Genomic DNA, 14001 nt, shown 5'->3' with positions numbered 1-14001 from the left:
ACCAGCTTCTTATCTTCCAAAGTGGGGATATTAAAAGCAACAACAACAATGAAAAAAGTAAAAAAAAATAAAATAAAAAATAAATTTAAAAATATGAAAAAAAATTGCACGTATCAGTACCATCACGTCCTAAAAGAGAGGATATTTCGACACCAAATAAGTGGGAAGGACATAATCTCAGAATTAAAAAATTGAATTTACTCAACTTTATTTTAACTCACTGTTACGACTAATAAAAAGTAGTCATCAATCAGTTTAAAAACTCTGAACCAGAGATCTTCAACTTTCCCCAGTTCTCTAGAATGGGGTTCCCTATCCCCTGGGCTGTGGACCAGAACTGGTCCGTGGCTAGTTAGGAAACGGGCCACACAGCAAGAGGTGAACAGCAGGAAAGCAAGCGGCCATCTGTATTTGCAGCTTCTCCCCAGCACTAGCATCACTGCCTCAGCTCCACCTCGGATCATCAGGCATTAGGTTCTCATAGGAGCACCGGTCCCTGGTGCCAAACAGCTGGGGACAGCTGCTCTAAAATCTCAAAAATGTCCTTGGAAAATAGAATTGCAAACTATGAGATTGACCAAATGCATCTGAGTTATAGGAAGCCAAATTATAAGTATGCAGAGAAGAGTAATTGACAGAAACATCATGTAAATTAATCCTTCTGGATTTCTTTTCAATCCAGGATTGTCAGGCCTGGATGCTAAAGCCAGTGGGCGCTTAGGCACGAGAGCTATGGTATATTACATGTCCACGACCATCATCGCCGCAGTCCTGGGGGTCATCCTGGTCTTGGCTATCCACCCAGGGGACCCCAAACTCAAGAAGCAGCTGGGGCCTGGGAAGAAGAATGATGAAGTGTCCAGCCTGGATGCCTTTCTTGACCTTATTCGAAATCTCTTCCCGGAAAACCTTGTCCAAGCCTGTTTTCAACAGGTAACCCGAAGTTCTGATGTTCTTACCTCTCCAACCTCCTGAGTTATCCAGGTGGTAACTTAGAGTCTGTTTCAGTGAACCAGCTCTGGGGAGTGATTTTCATACTTATCTCTGTCTAAGGGTGTATGAGGTGATCTGGGGCAGAATTTGGGGATTGGGGTCATCTGGGTTACTTTTTATTTAATCTTTCCTCTTTTCAGCTCATTTAATATCTCTTTGCTCTGGGAGCCCACTTCTTTTTCTTCTCTTCCCTTCTCTTTAGTTCCTGTTTCTGCATCGTCCTAGAGCACATTTTTGTCACCCTTGCCCACAGCCCTCTAGAATGCCCAGTGGTTCTTGGTTTTGGCGGTCTAGCAAAACCACATGTAGTGTGTTTAAAAAATATGCATACTCTACAGAATCAGAATTTTCAAGGTGGGCCCGGGATTGGGTATTTTTTAAACATAGAAGTAATACATGAGGACTGCAAAAGTTTAAATAGTGTAGATGCACATTAAGAAAAAATTCAGGTTTCCACTTCCCTTTCTAAGAGCTACAAATGTTGAGAATTTTCTTTCCTATATACGTATTATGCCTGTGTGAATAATCTTTAAAGAATTCAACACAGTAGTATTGCATTGTATGTACCATGTTGCTCCTTGCTTTTTCATTTTAAAGTATTTTAGCATTCTCTCTCTCTTGCTCTTCTTTTTTCATGATTACATAGTATTTCTAGAGGGTAAATTCCTAGAAGCTAACATGTCCTGCCGAAGAGATGTTTTATGTTTTCAATTTGCTGGATGTTATAAAAAGTTGGTAGCAATGTATACTTCTAGCAAGTACACACAGGCATATCTATTTTTAAAAACTTGTGATTCTTTAAAACAGATGATTCTCTGTTGAGTCCAACCACTGACATGGCTGCCTGAGACCCATTTACCAGCCCGTTGTCTGGCCTTAAGGCCAGTTCGGGTTGGAATATACCTCAGTTCCCATTAGCCCAAGTGGGAACTAAACTAAGCCAAGAAGCTTCCTTCAGCCATTCCCAGGGAATCGCGGAATGAACTCAGGAAACAGAGCACTTCGAGGAAAAGTCTGTATTCCCAGCCCCGCCCAACTGCCCCCCAAATGCAATTTCCAACCACCACTGAGCCCAAATTACTCCAAGTGGGGTATGTTCTCTGATGTCCAGTGCCACTGTGGTGGCATCTGTAGCAGAGAGGTATATTAATGGAAGCCATTCCAGGCAGGGGAAGGTGGATGGGGAGCGCATAGGAACAGGCTAGGGAAGGCGGTGCTTAATGGCACTCTCTGTGTATAATGTTTTTGCCCCTCAGCCAGCCTGCTTAGAAAGATGAATTTGCCTGTTTTGAGGTGATAGACACAACTGGGTGCCAAGTCTATTCTTACTATTTTGGAAAGAGTGCTCCGAAACTGTAGCTGAAGAAGCCGGAAGCTGAGCCGGTAGAAGACTGGGGGTGGGGCGTAGGGGCATAGCATGAGAGGGGCGGGGGCGGGGGAGGGGGGGACAGATGCTCCATGCAGGAAGTCAGTCCCTAGGTAGGACCGGGAAGCAGGCAGGCACTCAGAGCTGTTGCTCTGGTCTTGGGGCGAGTTTTTATGGCGTTGGCCATGCTTAGGCTCGGTGACCTCTCTGCATAGAGCTGTCGATGACAAGGGGGCACTGTAGAACATTAGAATAGAGGACTACGCCATTCCTTGCCCCAGCCCCGTCTTGAACCCACCACTCCAGTGGCAAATTTATATGAGAAATGGGCTGTTAGTCCCCCAGCTAAGCCCAGAGCCACACAGTTCCTTTGGGTCAGCAGTAAAGTCATGTAGAATCGTTTACCCCAGGGTTGGGGAGGTATAGATTCTTTAAGCGAGACTCAGGCAGTCCCGAGGAAAGGGAGCTTAAAGCAGCAGTATTCCATGGGCTTTGGAGGGCCTCGAAGAGGGTTAGAAGAAGGGGAAATCTTATAGGGTGATACTACATTATCAGGGAGAAAGGGCATGGAGAGGTGCCTCCTGCCCGTGCGGTACAGCTGGAAGTGATTTCAGATTGCTTCTCTGGGTGGAGGGGCCATCCTGATCAGTTAGACACAGTTAGGTGACGTGTAGAAGGTGCAATGTCCTCAGAGCAGAGGCTGCCTTACCCAAGGTGCCACGACCTGTGTCTCTGAGAGCAGGGAGGCCTCCTGCTTGCTGCTTAGGGCCGACTCTGAACCAAGGTGAGGTTTCCAAGAGATCAACAGCTATAAGATGTGGCCTGACCACATTCAATCATGCCCAGCGATGGGGGCAACAGAGGGCCTTTTATTCCAGGGAATTCAGTGATCTGTGTTGGCTCGTTCAGCAGATACACTGAGCCCCTCCTGGGGGCCAGGGTCTCTCCTGTGACAGGATGCCAAGGGAATGGGAGTCAGGGTCCCTGCCCTGTGGAGTTTACTTACATTGGCTGAGGGGGTATAGACCAGAAATAACTTCAGGTCAACACACAAGAAGCTTTATTTCTATTTCTATTTCTATTTCTATTTCTATTTCTATTTATATTTATATTTATATTTATATTTCCATTCATTCACTCATTTACGAGATACTTTAAAATTAAGGTAAGTGTGCTCTGAGGGCTAGATGATAGTGAAGCAGTAGCTGCGGGAGCCTTCCGAGCTGAGACATTAAGGGGTCAGAGTGAGCCAGGCTGAGAACTGGGGGAAGGGCCTGCTCAGCAGAGGCACAGGCTTGCAGAAGCTGGAAAGTACGTAGTATGTTCAGAGATGATAAGGAAGCCTAGCGGGTGGGGAGTGGAGGAAGCAAAACCCAGCTCAGGCAGGGCCTGGGGACAAGGGTCAGATTGGGTCCTTATTCTAAGAGAGTTTTAGGCAGGGAGATGACTGTTTTTTCTATTTTTAAAAGGACAATCCGGCACGATGGAAATAGACAAAGCTCTAGGTAACTGTACTTACCTGGTGATTGTAGGTGGACAAGAAGAGATGTGAAAAGGTCACTGAGTAACTTTCACAGGTTTTAAGGTGAGAGACCATGGTGGTTTGGACTCAGGTAGACTGAAGCTGGCACCCAGATGGGATTATCCAGCCCACACAGGCACTGAAATGAGAGCTCAGGTAGAGAACCAGGCCTGTGTTTCAGGAACCCCATCTCCCCACCCTCAGCTCAAGCCACTGGCCTGTGCTGTTCGGAAGCTGGATTTTGGAGTCAAACATCACTCATTTTGAAGCCTGCTTTAGCAACTACCAGCTGTCTGTCCTGGGTTTAGTTACTTAGCCCTGTGAGTCTGAAGGGCTCTTGACATAAGAGATAATAGATGTCGGACATGGAGCACCTGGCCTCCCACCTCAGCCTGGAAGCCCTTGAATTCAAGCCTTGGCTTCTTTAACATTTTCAGGATGGGTCTACAGTTGGCTTCTGGTTCCCTCTTTGCACCTGGGCACATGACTCTGTTGCTTATGGAAGCTTCCCTTCTGAGCACTCCTTCATTCTCATTTTACACCAGCGTTACCCAGACCCAGGACCCTTTGCCTGCCCATTATCCCCTCACACACTCAGCCGAGGTTCCAGCCTCCCTGAATAAATGCGTGCGGCCAGGCCGGAACAGAGAGCACCCTGTCTCACCTCAAACTCTGTGCTCCCCTCCCTCCCACTGCAGATAAATGGGCAGTTAAGCATTGCTTACTCTTGGGCCCAGCTGCAGTAGGATTGGGTCCACATAGTGAAAAGAACTCAGTGGTGGTCAGGCCATCTGAGTTGAAGTCCCAACTCTGCCAATAAATCTATGATGTCTGACAAGTCTCTTGAGTTCTCCATGCTTCCTCTTTCATATCTATTCAGGGTTCAGCCATCTGTTGCCTACTACGTGCCGGCACTGACATTCTAGGATTCTACATAAGTTCTATTTTAATGTCCCTGGAGGTAGTGTTTCTCTGGGCTCAGATGTGAGTTTTCACAGCACTCTGCATGCAGGGTGCCTGGCACCTTTAAAAATAGGACGGCTGCCACAGATATCGAGGAATAGCATGAGAAGTTCTTGGGAGGCCATTCGCACAGAGATGCTTGGGGAACATTGAGTAGGTCTTGACATCGCTTTCCAGAAGGAGCAAGTGTCGTCCTACCATACATTTGCATCTGAAATACAAGCTAACACCCCTGCCGTGGTAGCTGCTGGCAGTTGGCACATGTGGCACCCAAGTGGAGGTTCCCAGCAAAGCCTGGCACTGGAAGGACCCAGAGGAGTTGAAGACTATCTGACAGGTACCAGGCAGGAAGGAGCAACGCAGGTGGCTGGATCCTGAGGTGCCGATCAACCCTCATCATGACCCTCGTCCTCCTATTCTTGACTAGATCTGGGTCCCATCAGAAGATGCCAGGAGGGTTATCCATCTGGGTCTCACGATTATGAAGAATATCCATGTTGGACATTTGATTTTGTCTCTGAGGTGCAGAGCTACAATCATGGGAATAAAAGAAACAGACATCCATCTCGAAGCTTGTGTCCCATGACTGGGTCCTACTGCTTACAGTACATTACAAATGAATGTTACAAATCCTGTATTATCATGCAGTGAGGACAATTGTACCCCACTGTATTTGTGTAATAAAGCATCACTTTGTTAAACACAAACATAAAAAAATATTCCCCAATTTTCAAAACCTTGCTTTAGCATTTCTTAATTATTTTTAGCATAGCTGGAAACTTTAAAATATGTAAGTGGCCAGGCTTTTGATGACCGTTTAGACCAAACCTCATCTTTATGTGTTTTTTTCCCACTCCATTAGATTCAAACAGTAACCAAGAAAGTCCTGGTGGCCCCTCAGTCAGAAGAGGAGGGCAATGTCACCAACTCCGTTGTGTCCCTGTTGACCGAGACTGCAACAGAGGCACCCGAGGAAACGAAGGTGGTTGTCAAGAAGGGCCTGGAGTTCAAGGACGGCATGAATGTCCTAGGTACGCTACCTGGTCTTCATCACTCTGGGAGAGGCACCCCTGCCTCTGCGACAGAGGCCAGCCTTTTCTGCATCTCAGCACCTCTGCATCCCCCACTCGCCTCTCAAGAAACCAGTCATTCAGCTGTCCTCTAGGTGGAGCAGGAGGCTCTCTCTGGGGAGTGGTTGGAGGGTCACTGGGACTGATAGCTGAGACCTTAAGGAAGAGGGAGCTGGGCAGAAGCAATACCGTCAGGGGCCACGACAGCTAGAGGCCAGGTATGGGAAAAGCGACAGGACTAAACGTTCATTGGGCACACTCCCTTTTTGCGTGATGTTGGCAAGTCATTTTTTTCTGACTCTCCATTTTATGAAGAATCAGTACCGATTCTTTCACTTTTTAAGAATTTTTTTTTTTGAGCTGCCTTTGTATATCACCTCTGTGCTAGGCCTGGGGGGTGTCCCACCCCAGCCCCCACAGTCTGTAAACAAATGCACTGCTGTCAGGAGTGGAGAATGTTGGCACTGGTGCCAAAAGGAGCTTATCAAATGAGGTTACCTTGTGTAGCTTTCTGGACTTCCAGTGAGCCCTTTCTCCCAGCCTGGGGTCTTCTTAGCATGCCATCCCAGAGGTTCTTTGACTCTGTAGTTAGACAGATGAGGTTTGGGTCCCTTATGGACCACTCACTGGTTATCTGACCGAGGGCAAGTTGCCCCGCTTCTTGTGCTTCATTTATAAAGAGGGGATGGGATTGGCATTTTTCTTGTAGATCATTATGAAGATTAAATGAAATTGTGCATGAAGAGCCCAATAGTACATGCCATGTACTTAATTCATGTGAGCTGCAGTCATTGTTAAAGGCAGGTGGACAGCTCCACAGAGACTAGTGACTCCCCATCATGTGGCTAATCCATTTTCTCAGCTTGCTCCCCATCCACCCCTTCTCTATGCCCCACCATGACCCCTATCCATTATCAGAATGGTATCCCCAAGACAAGAAAGAGGGACATTTGGCCATAAGCCGGGAAAGATGGGGGAATCTGGGTGGAGGAAGTATGTTGATTGATGCAAGCATGGATCATGTCTCAAATGCTGCATGGGACATAATTATACATATATATGTTCATTATTTATCTGAAATTCACATTTTAACTGGGTATCCTGTTTGTTTGTTTGTTTGAGTTTGATAACCTTACTCCTTACTCATCCAGAATGGTCAAGAGAAAGAGGTAGAGGGGCAGAATTGCCCAGCTACTGAAAAGCAGAATCTTCAGTAAGGGATCGTTTTTTATTTTTATTTTTACTTTTTGTTATGACAGGAAGCAGCTTGGGTAAGTGAGAACAAGGGTGGAGATAAGCTGACTATGTTGCCAGGCAAGGGAAGATCAATAAACACTGTTGACAGTCAGTGTGAGGTGAGAGCAGGTAAGAGAGAGGAGACAATGGGAGAGTTCTCTGAGGTGGAGAGTTTGCAAATATCCTCAGCATCCACCCGTGAACAGCTCTTGTCTCTCATTGTCCAGATATCTGGGACCCTTTCAGGGCCTTCCCAACTCCCCTTGGTTTCCCAAACCCTGGGGTCAAAGTGACTCCTCTATCTCCTCTACACTCTGGAGGAGGTTGAAGCCTCCAGTAATGGGGCCAAAGCTTTGAAGTGAATCATTCAGAAGACTTTCAGATTCTCAGTGGATTCTGGGAAGTCATGTGACCTTTGACTGTACCAGGGAGTTTCAACACAACTCACTGCTCTCTCAACCCCAATGACCAAGTCTAAGAGGGCTCTGTTCCTATGAAACACCACTGTTCCAGTGGGTGAGTTCAATGAGGCATTGTTTACAGATGGCAATGACAAGCTAGACCTCAGTTTCCAAGTGCAGTTTGAGGCTCTGGAAAGCCAAGGGAAGTTAGACTGTTGAGAAACTTTCCATTTAGAAATCACAGCTGAAATAAGGTTCTTTCCATGGCCTTCCAAATGCAGAGATGGTGGCTTTCTTTGTTTTTTGTTTTTTGGCTTTGGAAAGTCCCAAGGATCAAGCATTGCAATAAGTAGAGATAAAATCCTGGCTCTGGTCTCCCACTCCTTTAAAGATTCATTTCTCTCCCAGAAAAACTCCAGAGTACTTCTGGGCTTCACTGTAATCCCAACCACTTAAATCAACTCCCATGAAAGATTGTTCCTTTAAACATCCCTGTCTCATATTCACAGATATAGTCAGTGTCTGCTGACCCTGGGTGAGCCACTTTTTTTCCAGTTTTTTTGGACCTTGACAACTTGCTATTTTCTCTTAAAATCTCCAAATGGAATTAGCCAAGTAACACTAGCTACTCTCAGCCAGAATATTCAGATTATTTCTCACCACACACCTCACAAACTTCTCTCCATGGCCTGGAGAGAAGGGCTTGGGAATAGTCTGGATTTGATTTCATACATTATGCAGAACTAGACCTCTCTTTCCTGGATCTGATTCTCACTAAGCCTTTTTCTTTATGGCCAATAAATCCCTTGTAAGTTGCTCGTCAATCTTTCTGGCAAAGAGCTGAAAAAAAGAAATAGTAAAGGTTGAGGATAAATAACCCCAAGTGCAAGTGCTGGATTCTTTTTGCTAACGAGAAAGGGCCCAGCGATGGGCAGTTGTACAATCTGGGTTGATATGTACTTGGGGTGGGGAGACGAATGGTTCTGGTCACTAGGGAAAAGGTAAAGTCAGAGGTTCAGAGAGAAAGAATTCTACTCTAAGAGAAGCAGATTATAATGCTATCATTCACCTAATAGAGCTCAAGACTCCAGGTGTAACCGGACACAGGAAACTGGACATCAGAGAGGAGGACTAGAAATTAGGCCTGCCTAACTGGAACAGGGTAGGGGTGGGGAAGAGGAGAGAGAGAAGGGAAAGAGAAGCTGGCTCATACTACAGTTCAGAGAAAGAGTCGGATGAGCAGCAAGGTCCTGTAGCCAAAGAGACAGTGACATTGATCTATAGTCATCAGAATCAGAGCCCTGAGATTGGCAGAAATGGGCCCAGAATGTGTGTGTGGTGGTGGGGGGAGGCACACAGTGCCTGGCGTTCAGAAGTTCAGACAACCCCCAGACAGTAATGTGGACATCTGTTACCCAGGAAGTATGCCCAGTTCTCGAGATATGTCTGGGTGAGACTCCAGGCTGGTCAGGGGGCTGGTGAGGAGAGAAAAGCCAGGCATTGGAGGAACTCAAGTATAAGGTAGGTTCCCAGAACTACAAACTCAGGTGCAGGAAATGAATGAGGCAAAGGCCAGCACAGAAGAAATAGCACCCAAGGTTGAGTACTGGAGTTGGTTTAGAACCTAGTGCAATTGGATGCTGACGGCAAGAGGTAGGAACAGAGCTCCTCACATCCTTCTGGCTGGGGGTTTGGATTGACCCTGGAGGCTGAGGTGATGCTGGGCTTAGATGGAAGCCAAATGACAGCAAGTGAAGGGAGGACAGAGCTGAGGAGCTGTGAAGTAAGTCTATGTTCTGTCTTTAAGGTCCTGAAAAAAAAATGCAATTATAAAAATGCATTCTAACCATTTTGACTATGAAAAGAATTATGATGCATTAATAAAAAACAGGTTAAACCAAAACAAACTGGGTCAGTTGGGGTTTCCCAACTGTTTTGGACTTCTCTTGGCTTTCCATTTGATTTCTCTGCATTCCTCTTCCTTTTCACATTAGGCATGTAGCCACAGAAAAATAATTTTACATTTAGAATTTTCCTAGAGTGAAACATACCAGCCATGCGTTAATTTAGTATAACACCAAACCAATGCAGTCATAACCCTGGCAGAGACTTTAATGGCTAATTGGTCTTTGCTATGTTAATATTGGCTCCAAAGTTTGCATGCTAATTCTCAAGTTCCAACAAGTTTTTCTTGTTAAACTATGTACTTATAAAATCTGCTTACACATGATTTCATAAGTGAGGAGGCAAGAGAAGAGAGTACTTTTTAATTTGGAATGAAAATGAACTTACTTTCTTCAAGGACCTAACACTGATGACAGTTCAACTTGCCCAGGTGAAAAGTTTTAAGGAAAGCCATAAACACCCAGGGGAAAAGGCATTTTCAGTGTGACATCTAATGCTTTTGCCTTTTAATGCCTAATTTTAGGGTAACAGGCGGCAAATATGTGGCTCCATACACTGGGAATGGTAAAGAATAAGAAAAACATACTTTGTAATTTGTCCTTCTGTGTAATGTTGTTCATCCAACAGGTCTGATAGGGTTTTTCATTGCTTTTGGCATCGCCATGGGAAAGATGGGAGAGCAGGCCAAGCTGATGGTGGAGTTCTTCAACATTTTGAATGAGATCGTGATGAAGTTAGTGATCATGATCATGTGGTAAGTGGGCTTGTTCTTACTTCATCATGGTAGGGGTGTGAGAAGGTCCTGGGGTCCCCAGAAATACTGGAGACCTCCTAGCAGGAAAGAGCGGTGGGCATAGACCAACCAAAAGGTTCTCTAGAAAGACCTTGAGAAAGGGATGAAAATATTCTCGGAGCTTCCTCTAGAAAATGGGCCAGAAAACCACAGCTTATGGGCCAAATCCTGTCTGCCATTTGTTTTATATAAGTTTGTGAATTAAGAATGGGTTTTGTGTATTTATTTTACTGAAAAAAAAATTAAAAGAGTAATAATTTTTCATAACACATGGAAATTGTATGAAATTCACATTCAGCCCATAAATAAAGTTTTATTTAAACACAGCCACACCCATTTGTTCATGTATTGTGTAGGGTTGCTTTTGTGCTAAACATTAGAGTTGAGCGTTTCTGACCAACACTGTGTGCCTGCAACATCTAAAGTATTTACTGTTTCGCCCTGTACATAAAGAGTTTGCTGATCCCTGCCCTGGAAGAAAAAACAAACAAACAAAAAAGAGGGAGACAAGTTAGAAAAACCAATCACTACTACTGAAGCTGAGCAGCATCAGGAAACACTGAGATAAGCCCAAGACACCAGGGAGAGGGTACAACCCAGGACGTGTGGAAGAAGCACTGCTTCTATAGCTGATGTCCAAAAGCAATGTATCTTTGACCTGGGTTACTCACGACTCATATAGAAGTAAAAGGAGGCAGTCCTCAGACCATGCAAGCAAAAGTGAAGTCTCAGAGGCCACATTAGACCTCTAAGTGCTCTTGAGAATCTGGCCCCACCCTCTAGTTTTACAGAAGAGAAAACTGTGATCTTGATACACTAAATCGTGATTCTTTAACATCATGACGGTCATTATAATAAAAACTGTCACTTATTGTTTTTCTTTATCTGACAATAACCGTGATTGGTGTTTGATGCCTATCAAATAAAATTCCAATAACCCTGCAAAGAGGGAGTATTATTCTCATCTTGCAGAAAAGGCAACAGAGGCTCACTGAGGTGGATTAACCTGCCTAAGATTCTATAGCTAGGAAGAGGCTGAGATGGAGTTCATATTGATATCAAAATCCTAATGTATGAGTGGGTGGAATTTGTTCGTGTGAATCATCTAATCTAAGTGACATTGTCTCCACTTCATTTCGTGTGTGTTTATGATTAGCGGTTCAAAAATCTCACGTTGTCCAGGACAGCATGAGTGTCCACTCCTTCATCAAGGAAGCTGTGCCAACTTCAGTCACTGGGATACCCTCAGTCACTGAAATCTTCTAGTGTCCTGTATCTGACAGAAAGATTTTTACATGCATTCATTTTAGACCCTTATGATGGTCCTGTATATACCAGCTTACAAAAAAGAAAAGAAAAGAAAAGAAAAGAAAAGAAAAGAAAAGAAAAGAAAAGAAAAGAAAAGAAAAGAAAAGATCAAACCGCACCTTTGTTCTATTAACCACAGAAATTCTGGCTTACAATTTCCTTATCTCTGCATTTTCCAGTCCTACTCACCTTCTTCCCCAAACTCCCTTTGAGCCTTTTCCATTTCCACGCGATGCCTCCCACTGAAATTCTACCTTCTTTCTCTCCTCTTCTTTTCCTTGGCCTCTACTCCCTCCATATAAGTGCAAAAATCTGTTCTTGACTTATTTTTTTTATCTCCACCAAACTGAACATGGAGATGTGCCTATAGTAAATTCTTACTAAAACTTCAGGAATGAGTGGGCACCCTGAAGGCTTCAGGGTGTCAGATCAAGAAGATGTTTCTCATGAGTTCATGAATCACATTTAATAGACCTGTCTTGTTCAGATTATTGCTTTATTGTACTTCTAAAACATGGAAAGGATGTTAGTAAAATAATGTGTTCTTGTTGATTAGTGTGCTGATTCTTCAACTTTAAGTCGTCGCTAGGTTTCTGAATATTTTTTGTGTGTGGAGATTTAAAATCATATACAATGTAATGCTATAAAAATTTTTTAAAAGTATTTTAGATCCATTCTGAGCTTGCTGAGAGTTCAAAAAAATGAAATTACACAAAGGAGGATAGGCCTCTTGTTTCCTAGGATTTCTAGCAGAGTGAGCATCATTGCAGTTTATATTTCTGTATTATGATGCCTAAACGTGGGCAAATAAGTGAAAGCTCCTTTCTTCCTCTGTACCAACGTCATTTCCACCAAGTTCTTGAAAGAAAGGGAATCTTCTAGGAAATCAGATGAGTCATGGGATAAAACTTGTGCCTTTCTTCTCCCCAGGGATGGAGAGTGGTGTGGATGAGGAAGTTTTCTATTCACTGAAATCAAAACTCCTAAAGATTTAGCATCATATCCAGGGAGATGAAGAGCAATTGTGAGTCAGGACTCTGACCTGTGGAATGATTTCTGAGATCTGTTCAGTTGCCTCATAGAGGCGAGCAGTCATGGGGGTGTTACACGTCATGAGATGCCAGTTCTACACATTTCTCATGCTCTTCAGCTGCCTCGTCAGCATTTGATAATGCTGTGTGAGAAGGTTCTGTATTATAAAGCCAACCACTCTTTAACTGACCCCCTCAAAGCGTATAGAATTAGAATTCTTAAGTATTCTTCTCTATGTCGTCATAAGAGTAGTAATAATAGCAAAGTATAGCATTGAAGAGATTGCTATTATTCTAATAATAATTATTATTAAATTACAACTTAGAGTCATTAAATTCTTGCTATATGCATAGCGTTGTTTTGATTACTTACTGTACCTATTTACTGCTGAGAAGATAATTATTATTATAATCATTATTAAGTCATAACTAAGATTTACCAAATTCCTGCAATATGCTTAATACTCTTCCAATTAGCTTACATGCACTAACTCATTTATTTTTTATAATCATACCCAGCAAAAACAGCTACTTGCGTTAGCCCCATTTTCCAGATGTTATGAATGAGCACAGAGGTTAGCTTGCCCAGCCTAAGCAACGAGAGTTACGGGAAAGTGGCACCTAACTGACTTCAGGCTGGATTGAATTCAAGATCCTCCTATGACTAGCTGTGTGACTTTAGGCAAGTTAGAAACTCTGTAAACCCCACACTCGCATCTGTAAAATGGACTGGTCACAGAATGCACATCACAGAATTGCCATGAGAAGTGAAATTGTGACTAACAATTGTGGGGGCATTTCCTATGTGCTGGGACCTCTCTAAATACTTTATATAAACTAGTATTATTATTATTGTTGCTATATTGTCATTACTATTACTGATCATCTATTCAATTCATATCCTTTGTTTCTTTGTGTTCATAAATTCTTTAAGAAGCCTACGAGGCCCTCTGATTTGAAAAAAAAAAAGAGAGAGAAGTACTTAATTTCAGTGTGATTTTCCTACCCTCGTTTTCTGCAGAGTTCTTTAAAAAATTTTTTAATCTTAAAACTTAAACAGAAAGTGACCTTTTTTATAATCTCATCACTAGAGAAACATGAAGTGAGAAGTGAAATCTCTGCTCACTCTTCCAATTCTCCCTGCCAGTTAAATTACCACTACCACGTACGTTCCTTTCTTCCTTCCTTCCTTCCTTCCTTCCTTCCTTCCTTCCTTCCTTCCTTCCTTCCTTCCTTCTTTCCTTCCTTCCTTCCTTTCTTCCTTCCTTCCTTCCATATATCTGCCCATCAACCCATCTATCAGTTCATCCATTCTTTGACTCCACAAATATTTCTTGAGCACCTCTTCAATGCCAGTAATAATTTTAGGCACTGGTGATATGATGATGAATAAGACAGAGAAAGATTCCTGCC

General features: G+C 43.6%; 1 protein-coding gene across 2 annotated transcripts in view; it reads left to right on the top strand.

Moving 5' to 3' along the window:
* The window catches only part of SLC1A2 (solute carrier family 1 member 2), a 140338-nt gene that overhangs the window by 87879 nt on the left and 38458 nt on the right, over positions 1 to 14001 (top strand). For both annotated transcript variants that reach the window (XM_016123244.2, XM_016123243.2), the window contains exons 4-6: positions 683 to 933; positions 5707 to 5875; positions 10084 to 10210. In XM_016123244.2, the coding sequence (XP_015978730.1) occupies positions 683 to 933; positions 5707 to 5875; positions 10084 to 10210 (547 nt within the window). The remainder of the gene's footprint in view (positions 1 to 682; positions 934 to 5706; positions 5876 to 10083; positions 10211 to 14001) is intronic.

Source organism: Rousettus aegyptiacus, unplaced genomic scaffold (assembly GCF_014176215.1).
Source record: "Rousettus aegyptiacus isolate mRouAeg1 unplaced genomic scaffold, mRouAeg1.p scaffold_m13_p_5, whole genome shotgun sequence".
Lineage (NCBI taxonomy): Eukaryota > Metazoa > Chordata > Mammalia > Chiroptera > Pteropodidae > Rousettus > Rousettus aegyptiacus.
This window is presented reverse-complemented; position numbering and strand designations above follow the sequence as displayed.